The sequence below is a fragment of the Anastrepha ludens genome, chromosome 6 (assembly GCF_028408465.1).
Source record: "Anastrepha ludens isolate Willacy chromosome 6, idAnaLude1.1, whole genome shotgun sequence".
NCBI lineage: Eukaryota > Metazoa > Arthropoda > Insecta > Diptera > Tephritidae > Anastrepha > Anastrepha ludens.
Window position 1 is genome coordinate 100,793,812 of NC_071502.1, and position 16,989 is coordinate 100,810,800.

The 16,989-nt window shown below is 35.7% G+C and overlaps 1 protein-coding gene across 2 annotated transcripts; it reads right to left on the minus strand.

Annotated features, from left to right (window-relative positions):
* Nucleotides 1-1,660: 1,660 nt before the first annotated feature.
* LOC128867698 (uncharacterized) lies at nucleotides 1,661-7,674 on the minus strand. Of its 2 annotated transcripts, none has more exons than XM_054109144.1 (4): nucleotides 7,527-7,674; nucleotides 3,251-3,385; nucleotides 1,999-3,127; nucleotides 1,661-1,920 (listed from the first exon to the last, which is right to left on the minus strand). In XM_054109144.1, the coding sequence occupies exons 1-4, from the start codon at nucleotides 7,577-7,579 to the stop codon at nucleotides 1,756-1,758; spliced, it is 1,482 nt and encodes a 493-aa protein (XP_053965119.1). In that variant the 5' UTR covers nucleotides 7,580-7,674; the 3' UTR covers nucleotides 1,661-1,755. The 2 variants fall into 2 exon arrangements, with proteins under 2 accessions (XP_053965119.1, XP_053965118.1); XM_054109143.1 differs by having other exon boundaries at nucleotides 3,251-3,388.
* Nucleotides 7,675-16,989: the final 9,315 nt, after the last annotated feature.

Below are 16,989 nucleotides of genomic sequence, written 5' to 3' on the forward strand. Positions count from 1 at the left end.
ACTAATTCCTTAAAAAAATGGCGCCATCAAAAACATCTTTATGACGCCAGTCTTGTTTATTTTGGACTTCACCTTGTACTTGCACGAAATTCGTTTGTTTTCATTTCATCTACTTAAGCAAACGAAAGTTTTGTGGCATTGGTATTTTGTACAAGGGGGCGCAAAATGAATTATCCAATTTAGTTTTTACATAAATTTTTTACTAAATAAAAAATATTTTGAGTGATGGACAGCTTTATTTTGACATTTGCGCGCTTCATTGGTTACCTTTTTGCATACTGCGGCTGTCTGGTTCACAAGTGTCAAATATGATTGACGTACGCTTCCATTTACAAATTTACAAAAACGTGATTAATTTTGCGGCACTTTGTACTATACATACATTTAGTATATAAGCTGAAAATTAGATATAAACCTAGTGATACAGAGAAATAATCTTATCCATCATCATGGTTGGTTGGTTAGAGTGGTGATTCATCCTGAATCCAACTAGCGCTTCCGCACCATTTTGTTGCCACATCCTCTTTACCAACTTGTTATTTACGGCATGACTATACCCAGTCTGTGCGGTTCAGGAACCTTATTAGGTTGTTGACATCTAAGCCAGACAGTTGTTCGAGCTCCTCGAACAGCGGTTTGCCCAGGGTTAACATTCTGTCCTTCCATAGGGCAGGGCATTCACAGAGGAAATGGAAGATTGCTTCCTTTTTCTCCGGTTGTTTGCAACTGTGACAGTATGTGTTGTGAGGGATGCCCATTTTGGCTGCCTGTTCTCCGACAGACCAAAAGCCAGTTATGACTGTCGTTAGTCTCCAGGCATCCCGTCGTTTCATGTTTAACAATATTGATGATTGTTTAAGGTTGTAGGTGGGCCATAACGTTCTGCTGATTTTGCATTTCGTCTGGCCCCTCCATCTACACTCCGCCATTCGGAGGTATTTTAGGGAAATTGTACTCTTGACTGCGCCTAATGGTGTGAATACCGGTTCTGCAAGAGCGTTGTTCATGGCAGATCCCCCTCTTGCCAGTTCATCTGCTTTTTCGTTACCTTCAATATTCCGATGTCCTGGGACCCAGATTAAGGTAACATTATGTTTTTCGCTCAAGGTGGAAAGGCTATTCCTACTTTGTTCCACCACCATTGAGGTTGTAGTCGCTGAATCCAGTGCCTGGATTGCAGCTTGGCTATCCGAGAGAATAGCGATATTGCTCTTAAAAGAGAAGTCTGTGATTAGTAGCCTACAAGCTTCCCCAATTGCCAGTACTTCCGCCTGGAAGACACTGCAGGTATTGGGGAGGCGCACAGATTTTTCAATTTTAAGTCTATGAGAATATATACCAGCTCCAACACCACAATCCATTTTAGAACCATCTGTATAGACTGTAGTGTCGAAGTTGTTTAATGAGAATCCCTTATTCCACTCTTCCTTAGATGGAAAGAGAGTGGCAAAATTCCTATTGAATGTTACCGTCGGGACGATGTAGTCAGTCCTCACCGAGGTTAACTGCGGCACTTTGTACTATACATACATTTAGTATATAAGCTGAAAATTAGATATAAACCTAGTGATACAGAGAAATAATCTTATCCATCATCATTCTTGTGAAAAATAATCTCCTCAAACCATCTCATCAAATCATTTCAAAGAATTTATTTTACTTGACTTTTCATTTTGTTGCACGACTTTATTTATAAGTAACATATCCCCAACATTCAGTATTAGAAATCTAATTTTAAAATTTATTTTTATTACTTTAAGCACCATTTCTTTTGGAATTAAGCTGCCGCAAATTATCCTCGATGCGTTTCTGCTCCATGGCTATGCGACTCAACAAGTGCCCTTCTGGTGAATTACTCGGCTCGAAGCGTAACATTTCTTTAGCTTTAGCAGCAATATCTCGCGCGTTCTCCAATTTTTCCTAAACAACAAGAAAATACCACACATTTTTAGTTAAATATGCTTCACTAAGGAACCTCCCCCAAATTGCATTGCTCACTTGAAATACCAACGCCGCGTCCGCTGCTTCTTTGTCTTCGTAAACCAACTCAGCCAGTTCCATATAAGACAACAGATATTCATACAATGCAATGCCGTACAATTTCGAAATACCCGGCAGCACTGCACGTACCAACGGCATCATTTCTTCGCACAATTGCAATTTCCGTTCCAATAAATCCTTGCCTGGCACACACATGGGATTCATGAGGATGGCGCGCAGTATGGAGGCAATATTCTGTTTGATTTCCACCAATACAAAATGGTTCTGATGAAAATGTGCGCTGTACTTCTCCAGCAGACACTCGTATGCGAACAGCTCACTGTTGGTCTCCAATAGCGCCTCGCCGACATCCACCAGCAGTTGTTTCACCTCATCCGCCGCCATAAATGCGCCACAATTGACGCATTTCCACTCACCACTACTTTTGCCATTACGTACGGACGTCGTACAAACTACAAAACCGCCGGCACATTTTCGACATTTGAGCGAGCTCATATGCGTGCCAAGCTCAAGTGGATCACTGCAACGCGCACACGTACACTCGATGCCTTTCGTGAGACGGAGCTCATGATGTCGTTGGCTGGTACCCATTAGTGGATTCGTATAGGAGTTGTAGATGATTTCACCGGCACGTATGCGCGCCGATGCATACAATTTTAGGCTGAACTCCTCGTCGAAGGTGATCACTGTATTGGGCACACAATTATGGGGCAGCTGCGCGCCGCACCCATAAACCCCTTTCAGCGTGTTGCCGTCGCTTGCGGTCACTTCGAAAGCGTTAGCATCGATGCGCCAGCAGAGTGTGTGCAGTAATTCGTGGGTGATCTTGACCCGCTTGAAGGCGCTCGCTATGCCGGACTGTAGTATTGGTGTGATGATTTGAACTTCGCGCTCCTGCCATGCATCGCTATCTACAACAGTGGCGCCCGGTGTGGCACTCAATGCTGCGCAGTATTCGCTGCTTTCTGGATTTTCCATGAGCAACAACAATTTGAGCACTCCGAAAATGGCATAATTTTCAACAAGCAGATTTTTGGAAATCTTAGCTGCGGCATTACAGAAGAAATCACAATCGAAGGCAGGGTGAGTTGTGCAGTCGATGCAAAGCGGAAAGATTTCGCATTTCCTGTATAGAAATGTACATCAATGTATTTGTGTGTAAGTGTGCGTGTGTGTAAAATACGTGTATTGCGGCACAAAAGAATAAGTAAGTCGCTTAAGAAATTTCTCTTGTTGAGATAGACTTTACTTGCACATCACAAACGAGGCCTGCATACATTGGCTGCATTTCATCTGTTCGCACTCCCAATGTGGGGCCAGGAGAAGTGGTTGCTCCTCCAAAATAACATCGCCTGGTGATAAGTCTGAGGTGGCCACCAGCTGTCTGCTGAAAGTTCATCGGAAGAAACAAAAGCATTAGTTTAGTAAAATTTATTAAAATATTTAATAAGTTTTATGAAAAAACATAATAAAGCACTAATTAGCCCCAGCCTTAAGTAATTTAAGTTATATTATTTTTATTACTATATTATTATTTTTTCTTTTAAGGGGGTATATACAGTTAGAATTTTCAAAAGCTCAATTTTTTTATTTTTATTTTTTTTTCTTAATGTATATATATTTAAGAATACACACAGATTAATTTAACATCGTTGCGGTGAATATTTTCGAACCGATTAGTCTCAAATTTTAACACGAGCTTCGTAGTCCTCACTTTTTCAAAGCGTATGCCCTATTCACTGCCACTTTCTTTTTCGAATTCCAGTCGCCACGTCAAGCTTGTTAGCTTTTTTTCAGCAGATCCGAGCTAGTTATTGTACGTAGCCAGAAAAATTATTGATAGCAAAACACTAATTATTTAATTTTATTGGCTTGCTCGGCGCCCGCCGTAACGGAAAGTTTATTCGGGCTATATCTGCTGCACTAAAGGCTTCAAATACAATGTGGAGTCCAAAATAAAGAAGAGTGGCGTCATAAAAATGTTTTTGATGGTGCCATCTTTTTAATGAGTTAGTGCGTTGGAAGTAAGTTACATCCCTAGCTGACTTCCAAGGAAAACTTGGTGACATTCGGTTCAGTGGAAGCGAAGTTATTGCGTCTAAAGTGTTTAAAATCGGAAAAAGTTTACCGAAACATTTGAATTGATGAAAAAAGTTTAGGTCGATGATTGTCTACCTCGTGTCAGAGTTCATGAGTGGTTTACACGTTGTTGTAATAGAGGTGGTTGTGAGTAATCACAGAAAACTCCTTCGAAATTGTTCGTAAATTTATCAAAAATGAAACGAAGTCATCATCGAAATTCATGGAATCGGACTTGAATATCTCCAAAACATCGATTTATCGCATTTTAACTGATCATTTGGGCTCACGAAAGGAATGCACCAAAAATTGCTCAGAACTCAACATTAGAAAGACCTCATTAAAGAGGCGAGAAAAGACCAGAACTTCCTGTGCAACATTTTAACTGGTGATGACATGTGGTGTTTCCAACATGAACCTGAAACTAAGCGACAAAGTGCCGAATGAAAGGTCACCCAAAAAATCGCGTTTAGAGAAGCTCATCAAGCCGATGCTCATTTGTTTTTACGATTTCAAGGAAATTGTCCACAAGGAGTTCGGACCAATGGGCCAAACCGTCAATGCTATTTTCTATCTTGGCGTTTTGAAGCGTTTGTTGCATTTTAACCATCAATCACTCACCGTATTCGCCTAATAAGGCTCCCTGTGACTTCTACCTATTCGGAAAATTGCATTTGGCAATGAAAGGAAAACGTTTTACGTCCGTAGAGGCCATCCAAAAGGCTTGTACCAACATCCTGAAGGACATTCCGGTCAATGACCTGAAACACTCTTTCGATCAAAGCTTCTGTTGCCTCTATTTGAGCTGAGTTTTATCTCGAAGTAATTGAAATGAAGACATTTCGAAAGTTGGAATTGGCAGCCAGGCCCATTGATTTTATATTATTATGATTAATAAACAAAATGTATTTCTCGAACGCGATTTTAAATAGTTTTTACCTTCTGTACATATTCATACAAACCCAATTTAATATTTTTTTAAATTTATTTATCATATTTTCAACGCAGAAAAAAATGTTTAATTAGGGCTCAAAATCGGCTTTTTGTTACACAGTGCCGGTTTTATGACTGCGTACTTATGTAAATATCTTCATAGGAAGTTTTGAAAAAATTTATATTTCAACTTTTTTTTTAATAAGTAGAATTATATTAGCTTTTCCTTTAATTTGATTTATGTAAGAGGAAAAACAAAACAAAATGTTTCTTTTTATATTTTAATTTTTTTAAGAGTTTTTTAGTTACTATAATTATTATTTGAATTAATTGAATGTAAATATTATTAAAAAATTACCATTTCGACCATATTTTATGGCGCACTTTATTATTTATTACTTTTTTATGAACTTAATTTATAAAGAAATAGATCCCATATCTATTTATGATTTAAGCTGTTCTGTTTTTTTTTGTGAACTGAAGGCTCTTTTAACAAATAAAACAGCAAACTTTATTAATGTTTTTATTATTAAACTAAAAATACGAAAATTGTCCATTGACATTTAGTTTATTTTATTTAACGGGCAGCACGGGCATCAGCTGTCTGTTAGTTGGCTGTGACAGTCCAGAGTATTGTTTACAAGAGCGCGGAAGCATTTCACCGAGAGTAAACGCGAAAAAACAAAATCAGTAATGGATTTCAAACCTAATAATGTGATTGCATTATATTTGGCCAGAAAACCACAACCAGCGATTATTCGTGAGCTCTAACCTGAACCTTAAAGTAAATAAAGTTTTTGTTTATCGCACCATTAGTCGTTACACTGATACTTGTAGCATCGCGAAACGTCATGGAGGTGGTTATCAAAAGACTGCAACGTCAAGTGAAATGGTTCAAAAAGTGAAGAAGGGACTTGAGCGAAATAGCCGATGAAGTGCCAATCAAATGGCGAAAGAACTGAAAATATCTGACTGTAGCATTCGCCGCATACTGAAAAATGATACAAAAGTCAAGTCTTACAAGATCTAAAGGCACTTGATCTCACCCAAAGCAGTTACAAGTCAGACTTGAGAGAGCGAAGGAGTTGTTCTGCTTGGCCGAAAGCGGTCAATTTCTGAACATTGTGTTTTCTGACGAGAAAATTTTTCAAATTGAACAATTCGAAAACTCCCAAAACGATAGGGTTTATTTGACCGACCGTTCATACGAGAGTTTGAGTCAACGATTCACCACCAGGAGGCAGCACCCGCCACAGGTAATGGTTTGGGCCGCTGTAACCGCAGATGGGCGCTTTCTAATCGTTTACATCGAGCCTGGCGTCAAGGTAAATGCGAAATATTATCGGAAAAGTATTCTAGAGGTTGCTTTGAAGCCGTGAGCAGATAGACGTTTCGGTGGCAGACCATGGGCGTTTCAACAAGATTCGGCACCGTCTCACAAAGCTCGCGTGAACCAAGAATGGCTCAAAAACAACGTTCTAAACTTCATAACGTTCACACAATGGCTCTGAAATTCACCAGACGCGAATCCGATGGATTATTCTCTTGGAGCCATTTTGAAGAGCAAGGTCCGAACTAAAAGATTCACGAGTCTCGAGGCGCTGAAAAAAGCCATTGTCCGCGAGTGGGCCAAAATACGTGCAAGTCACATTCGGGCAGCTTACGATTCGTTTCTGGACAGTCTCAAGGCCATAGTCAAGGCAAAAGGTGGCAATATCGAGCAAAAATAAATTGATTCTTAATTTTGTATTATTTTCACAATTTTTTTAATTTGAATTGATTAAAAGTAATTTCTCGAACTAAATTTATGGTCTTTTTAATTGGTTACACTTCCAGTGTCGAAGACTATATAAAAAATGTATGTCCTCAATAATTTACAACATAAAATATTTTAATTTATATTTCATTTTACTCAGAATTTTATTATGCTTGTACTTATACAAGGTGCCACAAAATTAGTCATCCCATTTAGTTTTTGAATAGCTTTTTTTACAAAAAATAAAAAATTAAAATAAATTTTGCAGCTGTCTAATTCACAAGTGTCAAATACGATTAACATCTGACGCCATTTACAAAAATTATAAATCTTCCAATAGGTTTAGGGAAATTTTCACAAAATTTCTTAGACATTTATTATTTGTCACTACATTACTTAAATTGTTGTTTCATAAAGACAGAAATTATGTTTCAATTTATATTTTATTTTATTCAAAACTTTATTATTTAAGCGGCAAACTATAATTATTATAATTAATTTTATTATTCTATTTTTGTTTTTTGTTTTTAAGTATATTATTACACTTTTTATTAATTGTCACTCTTTTATTAATTTTATGTATGAATAATGAAAAAAAAATTCAAATTTTTGTTTTGTGTTATTTGGTTGATTTTCAATGTATGAAGCCTTTTTTTTGCGCAATTCCTATGTTTTTAGGACACATTAAAAAAACTTAATTTTTACTATTTACTTGTCTTATTTTTTTATATAAGAGTATCTTCACAATTAAACTAACCTTGGAAAACTCGCACTTTTTACAAGTTTTACTTTTTCACTGTAACTCTGCATTTGTGCACAGAAATTTGTAAAACTTAAAATGCTTAACGTTCCGAATTTAATGTCTACCCCAACGGCAATCCATTCGTAATTGAGCAATAAAGTCAGCAAGAAGCAGACACTAAATGAGCCAAATAGTTCGAGTTCCAAGAGCCCTACATTGAAAATTTAAGTGCCATTAGTATTGTGTTAAACGGAAAAAAACTTTTTAAAATTTCCATATAGGTATGTATGTATGTACTTGTGCTGGTTTCTTTACATACAATTTGACAATTTTTTTAATAAGGTTATTTAAATTGTTAAAAAAATCCTCATATTTGTGCATGAAAAAATTTCCTATGTAGGGTATTTTAAAAGTGTCCCAACAATCAACAGCTACTCCTAGTTTCGTTTTTTGAAAAAAAAAAAAAACCCATTAGCTTGCACTAATTGAAATCAGCAAAATTACGTTACGTACATCATTGCCACCTGTTGACAATTGCGCTAATTTTACCCTAAAACGTCCCAATTTGTGCTTATGTATTCGAGAAAATTTATTTTATGTAAGATAAAAACAAAATTGTACTCCCTTATTTTCGACTATTTGATTCTCTATAGAGAGCGCGTGCTCCAACGGTATATGGTAAATAAAAAAGCGTAACAAAAATTAAAATCAAATTAAAAGTAGTTGAATATAAGTATTGTTTTTCAGGCTGTGTCATAATTTTTTTAAATTTTGATTTCAATTTAATTAAATATTCAGCACTGGTTTCTGTTTCGTAAAACTTTTTTCACATCTAAAAAATATAAGCCAGGTGGGACTAATGAGTGAATCTGTTTATACTCGTATTTAGCTGTTGTTGTTATTGTAGTAACATAAACATTTCCCATATATATACGGGGAATGATACTGGAGTATCAAATCCGTGAACGAATAAAAATCGGTAACATAGAATAGCTGTCGTTCATTTCATTGGTAAAAAATGTTCTCATTTTTTTTTTGCTATGAGAAATTCATGATAAGTTAAATATTTTTATTTTTTATTTTTATTGGTTGCCTCATAAAAGAAAATTTTACAAGGTAAATTCTTCTTCTTTATTTGCAATTCGTTACCGAATGTAGGCGATCATACATATATACATATAAGCAAAAGAAAATGTATAAAATTCAATGCATAGAAATATAATGGTTAAAAACGAATGTTTAAAAAAAACATATAAATACAAATCTATAATTTTTTTAAATATTTCAAAAAGTATCTGTGTTTCTGGCTAACTTAAAAAGATGACCAATATTTTCAACTCCAATCCATTAACGTATATTCCGCAGCCATGATAATTTCTTTCTTCCCATGCATCGTCTTCCTTCACTCTTTCCTTTTGGCATATATAAGTTGAAGAAGATTATATTTATAATTTCGATAAAAATATGGGGGCGAGATAGGCTATTTTTCTGCGTTTACTGCATCTTAGAAGATCTTAGCCTGTGCTTTTGTGTGGTTAATTTGTTTGTAGCACTCATTGGTTTGGTTCCATAAAATAAAATTTTGGAAATAGCATTCACGTGGAGTTCACGATAACATGGGGCTTACACTAGAAATTTTCACGCAATTTATTTTTCAATTTCAAACACACTCACTTTTTTGGTGAAAAAGGCATGTTTTTAAGAATTTTTATTTTTTTTGCCGATTCAAATAGTGTTAGTTTATTCAGTCAATTTCTATATTCTATATTTCAATACTAAGGAGATATTGAATAATATATATTTATTTAACTCAATTCCTTTGGCAAAATATTGAAAACTGAGCAAGTGGCAGTGAACCTTCGAAGACGCCTCGAAAAAATGTGGTTTTGCGGTGTACTTCATAACTAGCAACAGAATCATTTGAAACCAAGTAATCAAAACGAATTTGTTGAAGGAGATGTTTTCGAGGTATCTTCGAGGGGATTCTTTTTTTAATTTTTGCTAGCACATGGAAGCCAAATACCGAAATTTGCTAAAAAATTAGATAATTTGATATTGGCAAGGTTAAAGATTAAAAAACAAAAAATCAGAAAAACTGGATACTTGGTGAATTAAGTGGAGGAGAACCGTGCAAAATTGCAAAACGATTGGTCTAATTGGACTTCAAAAATAACAAAAGGAACGTTTTAAAGTCAAAGCCTGGAGCAACGGACGCGCAAATACTCAAACCTTCGGAAATTTTACTCCTATCGAATTGAAATTCCGACACAATGGTCTTGAGATATTAATGCGTTCTTTAAACAAAAAAAATGTGAGTAAAGTTCAAATAAGTTTAAATAGTATTAAAGCGGTCGCTTCGTCAAAAAGTATATTAAAATATTGTTTTAAAAAATTAAATTAATTAATTAAAATATTTGAATACTAATATTGGCAGTTGTGACCAACCCTCAATGCTAAACGCACAGAATCTCTGCTAAGCCAAAATAAGCACAGCCTCAGCACACTGATTTCCGTTATAACAGGGGGCACTGCCTCATAGCAGAAACGTGCAAGCACATGACTTCTGCAAAAGCTGTCTAGATGAGGAAGAGAAAGAGAAGATCTCGCACTTTCTGTGCCATTGTCTTGCTCTATCCAGACGTCGATTCACCATTTGAGGTAGATTATTTTTAATGAGTTGGAAGATCTCAGTACTGTGGAAATCAGGAATCTTTAAAATTTTTGAAAAGTACTCACTGGCTTGAGAAGAGATAAGGACAAGTTTCCCACGCAGCATCACAATGAGTTATGAAGCGGAGTGTGTACCATAGTGGACAGCCGCTTCAACCTAACCTAACTTTATATTGAGATTTCGCTAGAAAATTTAAGATTTTTATAGAGTTAATTAATTAATTGCACAGAATAATTTTACATAGGTAAAAAAATTATTACAACTTGTTTAGCTTGGTAAGCATCTCTACTCAACTAATCTGAACAATCGAGCGGTATAAAAAATTTATATAAAACATATAAAATTTCACTTAAAAGAGAATATAAAATGATTAGTCACTTCACTCTCAAAGTTCAATAACATTTTTGATGCAGCGGCCATCAAACGTTTTACCTGTAATTATAAAATATAAAATACAAATGCTCAGGCCTATTCCACATAATGGAAACTGTGGCAGCGCTGCCTACTAATTACTAGCAGCTCGTACAAAAGACAACCGATTTTTGCGTTAATTTTAAATTATTTTTAAGTACAAAACGTCTTTGCAAGCGCATTTGTATGTACATCTCCTTTAGTTTTGCCTTACTACGCTTCGTTTCATTTGATTTGTTTTTTTTTTCTTTACAGTTCGCGGCAAAGGGATATTTTTAGTTTTCAAAAATAAAAGCAGTCAATGATTCTGCCTTCCGGGCTACTATCACTTTTGCAACACTTTTGGCTAACGTACTCGCTCTTGGGTATTTATACGAATAGGTGTGTATAAAAACATATTTGCATACAGGTGCTCAAAGAATTGCTCACATGTTTGAATGTGGAATTAAAAATAATAGTCAAATGAAATTTGCTTTTATTATCAAATTCAATCACAAAATACCGTTGATTTTTGACAATTTTTTTGTTGACAATTTTGGCAATTTTATTGTTTTTGTTCAGCTCGCAAAAACAAATTGCCCAAAAATCAACGGTACTTTGTAGTCACTTGAAGCTTAAGTCTAGTACTCTAACTTTACAGCCGTGAATTTCGCCAGCACTGTTGTCAAATTTTTTTTTTTTTTTTTTTTTATTGAAACGTTATAAATATTTAAATACATTTCATTCTATTACACCTAGTTCACAACTATCAAGTAATATTATTTTATTAAATTCAACAGTATTTACAGGAAACACGTATATAACTGGAAGACAGCTGACAGAAATTTACATATATTTGTCAGTCATCAAAATTTCTGGAACAAGATCATTTGGTTTTTTTCGTTTAAGTCTCCGGCATTGGTCATCTAAATTGGCAAGACGCCGAGCCTCCGGGTTAGTATGTTTTTCGAGTCTTTCGGCATGAGCTACAGCGTAATGTTTGACAACTTCTGATACTAATGACATCTTTAGGTCACGATGTAAATCAGTGTTCCTCACATACCATGGCGCGTTTACTGCGTTCTTTAAGAACTTGTTTTGAAATCGTTGTATTTTTTCGATATGAGTTTGTTTGGCACAGCCCCATAGTTGTATACCATAAGTCCACACAGGTTTAAATACTTGTTTATAAATTAAAAGTTTATTTTGTATGGAAAGAGGAGACCTCCTTCCAGTAAGCCAGTTTAATTTTTGCATTTTGAGGATTAATTCCACGTATTTTATTTTAACGTGCTCTTTCCAGCATAGTTTGGCATCAAGCGTCATCCCTAAGTACTTCGCCGTATTGGAGTAAGGGATTTTCGTGCCAGAAATATATACGGGATTATATTGAATTTTTTTGTTTGTAAAATCCACATGAAGTGACTTGGCTTCATTAAGTTTTATACGCCACTTTGTAGTCCATTCGGTGATTTTGTTAACATCTTCTTGAAGTTTGCGAGAGGACTGTGTCTCATCATCTCCAATTGCTAAAATGCACGTATCGTCAGCAAAGGTAGCTATAGTGCTAGTCTCAGAGACCGGCAGGTCAGATGTGAAAAGCACGTAAAGTATAGGGCCAAGGATACTGCCTTGTGGAACCCCGGCTTTAATTCGCTTTAGGCTTGAATAAGAGCTATCGCACTTGATCCTGAAATATCTGTTATTTAGATATGAAGTAAATAGGTCCGAAAACTCCTTTGGAAGCAAGATTTTAATTTTATGGAGTAGTCCGTCATGCCATATTTTGTCGAAGGCCTGAGCAACATCGAGAAATATGGAAGAGCACACTTTTTTCTTTTCAATTGCTTCTTCTATCACATTTGTGATCCTATGCACTTGCTCGATTGTTGAGTGCTTTGCTCGAAATCCGAACTGGTGCATAGGAATAAGGCGTTTGTTTTCAATCAAAGGCTTTAACCGCTGCAGAATTATTTTTTCGAGTAGTTTGGACATTATAGGTAGCAAGGAGATTGGACGGTATGATGACACTTCGTGAGGACTTTTGCCAGGTTTTGGTATCATTATTACCTCTGAAATTTTCCAGTACGTTGGCACATATTTTAGCTTAAGGCATGCATTTATAATTTTTGTTAGCCTAATCAATGTTTTTTGAGGAATATTATTTAAGATTTCAGCGGTGATAAGATCGAAGCCGGGTGCTTTTTTAGGTTTCAGGAGTTTTATTTCACGCTTTATCTCAGCAGGCGAAGACAAACAGAACTGGTTTTCAGCTTGATGAATATCTGTAAGCAATGGTGCATGATGTGCTTCATGAGGCTTAAATGTTTTTTCTAAGTGATCAGCAAAGACTTCCGTTTTTTCAATATCGCTCTTAGCCCACAAGCCATTGGGTTTTTTAATTGGAGGGTTTTGTATAGTTGGTCTTTTAAGGTATTTTGTAGATTTCCATAGGGAGTAGTCAGTACTTTTTTCCGCTGTTAGTTCCTGTACATAGTGATTGAAGGATATGTTTTTTAGTTTATTAATTTCTTCTCTTAAATGTTGAGTCATTTTATTTAACAAAGTTTTTAGCGATGGTTGTCGGGTTCGTTGCCACTTTTTTCTTAACTTTCTTTTTTCGGCGATAAGGGAATATATTTCATTTGGATAACGAAGTCCAGGTTGTTTTGCTGTTTGAGTTGGTGTGCTGTACCATGCGGCATTTTGGATTTGTTGGGTAAGCAATAATACTTCTTCATCAATTTCATTATGTGACGAGAGTGTATTTTGTTTTTGAACGTTTTGATTAAGCGTATATTTGAAATACTCCCAATCAGTAAACTTGTTGGTCAGAGTAGATGCTTGTTGTTTAAGTTCAATGCCTTCACTTAGTCTTAAATATACAGGTGAATGATCTGAATTTAGGTCTGTTCCTTCATATACTAGCAAGGATTTTTTGCAAATTTTTCTTACAATGAAGAAGTCAATTAGATCTGGAGTTTTATTTTGGTCTGTTGGCCAATAAGTAGGTTTGCCGGTGGAGATAAATTCACAGCCAGTTTCTCTTGCAGCTTTATAAAGTTCACGACCTTTAGTTGTTGTGAGTCTCGAGCCCCAATGAACGTGTTTTGCATTGAAATCTCCTCCGATTATGAGTCTCCCCATATGCTTTTGAAGTAGTTGTTTATACTGCTCTGATTTGATATTATGTCGTGGAGGACTATATACCGCAGTTAAGCATATTTCGTTCGTTCCGACATTTATTGCTATGCTAGTGGATTGAAATTCTTCAATGCAAACTTTTTCTTTTTCAATATGTCGTATACTATTTTTAACCAGAATTGCACTTCCTCCTCTGGCGTTGTTTAAAGGGTGATTTGTATAATAAGTGCTGTAATTTTTCATCTTTGCATATGTATGGGTTGTTAAGTGAGTTTCTGATATAAGACACACATCTACTTTTTCTATTTGAAGAACTAGTTCTAATTCGTTCAAATGTTTTGTTAAACCGTTCGCATTCCATGTCATAATTCGAAGAGATTTCTCCATCCTTATAAATTTTTATTTGCGAGCTTTTCGAGTCGATCCAGACGTTTTTCCAGAGATTTATAAAAAGTTTCTTGCTGGTTTAGGAGCGAAAGAATTTGGGAAAGTGAATCATTACTATTGTTTCCACTGTTTCGAGATTTGGGTATATTTTCTCTTGCAATATCTGCATATGTTTTAGTTTGTGCTGTTTGGACTTCAGGACTTGGACGTTGTCAAATGATTGGCAAATTTTGGTAAGAAAAATATTTTCAAGCAAATTAATGCATATATTGACACAAAAGAAATATAAAAAAGCTTTACTTACACTCTTTGCGAAGACGTTTCGCTTAAAAATGCCATATCTTCAGAGTATTTGAACTCAGGCACTTCACTCATAAACGAACTGCCAGTTTTCGATCAAAAACATAGGCATCTTTGATAAAATCTTCCCCGAAGATAGTTGAGAAAAATGTAGTGCTTTGAATCATTTTCTTTATTGTACCTTGAGTAAAAATAAGGTACATGGTTTGGCACTCGAAGTGTAACCAATTAAAAAGGACATAAATTTAGTTTGAAAAATTACTTTTATACAATGTGACTTGCAGGTACAGGTATCCCTCGTATAACGCGATAGTTACGTTCCAGAAGAATTGCGCGTTATGTAATTCCGCGTTATCTAAAACATAGTTTTCATATAAATTTGGGGGTTATGTTCCAATAGGTTTTTTTTTTAAATAAAATACATACAAAATAACAGATGCACATATATTTCAACTCAATACTAAAGTTCAGACTTTATAATATAATACAATTAAAAACACAAAACAAAAAATTTGAAAACAAACTAAAACAAATTAAAGGTTTATTAAAAACTTTATTGTTATTCTTCAAACTTCATATGGTAATTAATCTGTTTCACTGTCTTCAAAGATATTTGCACGTGGGCGTTTTGGGGGAGCAATAGCTTCATCAGAAGATATTTCTTCAACATAGTTTTCGCTATTGGATAAGGAACTCGTTCTGGGACCTTGTGGTTCTATAATTGCAAAATCTGTTATCAGTTTTTGGTGGGTGGTTTTTTTAAGCTCCTTTTCAATTTCGTAATAAGGTGCTAGATTAATATCTATTCTATCTATCTAAGGCAAAAAAGGGTAATTCCCGGTTTGCATTAAAAATACATTACATATTATAAATATGTGGTACGCAAATTAGTGTTACCAGATTTTATAATTATGTATTTTCCCCTTCGCATTATATAAGCCTAAATTTCCCGTTGTACTGAAACCTAATTTTTCCAAATCGTGTGGACGTTGTGAAGTTTAGAACGTTGTTTTTGAGCCATTCTTCGTTCACTCGAACATTGAGAGACGGTGCCGAATCCTGTTGAAACGTCCATGGTCTGCCACCGAAATTTTTATCTGCTCACGGCTTCAAAGCAACCTCCAGAATACTTTCCCGATAATATTTCGCATTTATTTGGACGCCAGGCTCGATGTAAACGATTGCAGAGCGCCCATCTGCGGTTACAGCGGCCCAAAAAATTACCTGTGGCGGGTGCTGCCTCCTGGTGGTCAATCGTTGACTCAAATTCTCCGACGAACGGTCGGTCAAATAAACCCTATCGTGTTTGGAGTTTTCGAATTGTTCAATTTGAAAAATTTTCTCGTCAGAAAACACAATGTTCAGAAATTGACCGCTTTCGGCCAAGCAGAACAACTCCTTCGCTCTCTCAAGTCTGACTTGTAACTGCTTTGGGTGAGATCAAGTGCCTTTTAGATCTTGTAAGACTTGACTTTTATATCATTTTTCAGTATGCGGCGAATGCTACAGTCAGATATTTTCAGTTCTTTCGCCATTTGATTGGCACTTCATCGGCTATTTCGCTCAAGTCCCTTCTTCACTTTTTGAACCATTTCACTTGAAGTTGCAGTCTTTTGATGACCACCTCCATGACGTTTCGCGATGCTACAAGTATCAGTGTAACGACTAATGGTGCGATAAACAAAAACTTTATTTACTTTAAGGTGCTCGAGCTCACGAACACTTGTTGGTTGTGACTTTCCAGTCAAATATAATGCAATCAAACTATTTCGTTTGAAATCCATTATCGGTTTTCTTTTTCCGCGTTTACTCTGGGCAAAATGCTTCCGCGCGCTTGTAAACCACTGGACTTCATATGTTTACTAACAAATAGTTTTACGTAGAATTCTTCGAATAGCAGTGGGATTACAAGACTTTCCAAGTATTAGTTGAACTTCTTTTGACACAGCGTTATATGTATCTATGATATTATGTACTGAACAGTGGGGTGCTTCAGTTCACATTTTCAGCTACCTTTTTCTGCGCGTGTGTCTTCAGATGGGCCATCCCAGTATATTCAAGTTTATAATCACGTTTAAAATTTGAAAATCACCCTAAGAAATGATTTATAATAGCATCCAAAAGAATTTGCATAGTTTGTAAGTTACAATATTGACGCCAATAACAGTAAAAGTTCGCACACGAAACAAGCCGTGAGGTCGTTTTACGCTGTATTTTGTTTTCATTGTATATCTGCTTCTAAAATTAAGGTCGCTTTGAATTTATTTATTGGTGTCTATCATTCACGTATATGTGCATACATATCTTCGCATGCACATTTAAGTTTTTTGAAAATTATACTTAAATAAAAAATATCGCATATCCTCTTTTAAATAAATGATCACACGAAATAGCTGTGAGCCATTGTTTATTTGCACGTGCATACATTTGCACACAAGGGTTTGTTTATTTTCTGCACTGACGTCACTCAATTGTCAAAATCGCCAAAACAGAGTAGCCACTCTCGGATGGCGCGACCCTTTTATTCTCCACATCGTGTTTATCATTTAAATACATATGTACAGGCACGTCATGACCACAGTTACC

Coding starts and splice junctions, on each gene's coding strand:
- LOC128867698 (XM_054109143.1), bottom strand. CDS start 7,579: ATGCAGAGTTACAGTGAAAAAGTAAAACTTGTAAAAAGTGCGAGTTTT. Junction 3,128..3,250: donor GCCTCGTTTGTGATGTGCAA/GTAAAGTCTATC, acceptor ATTTCTATACAG/GAAATGCGAAATCTTTCCGC. Junction 1,921..1,998: donor ACGCGGCGTTGGTATTTCAA/GTGAGCAATGCA, acceptor CTTGTTGTTTAG/GAAAAATTGGAGAACGCGCG.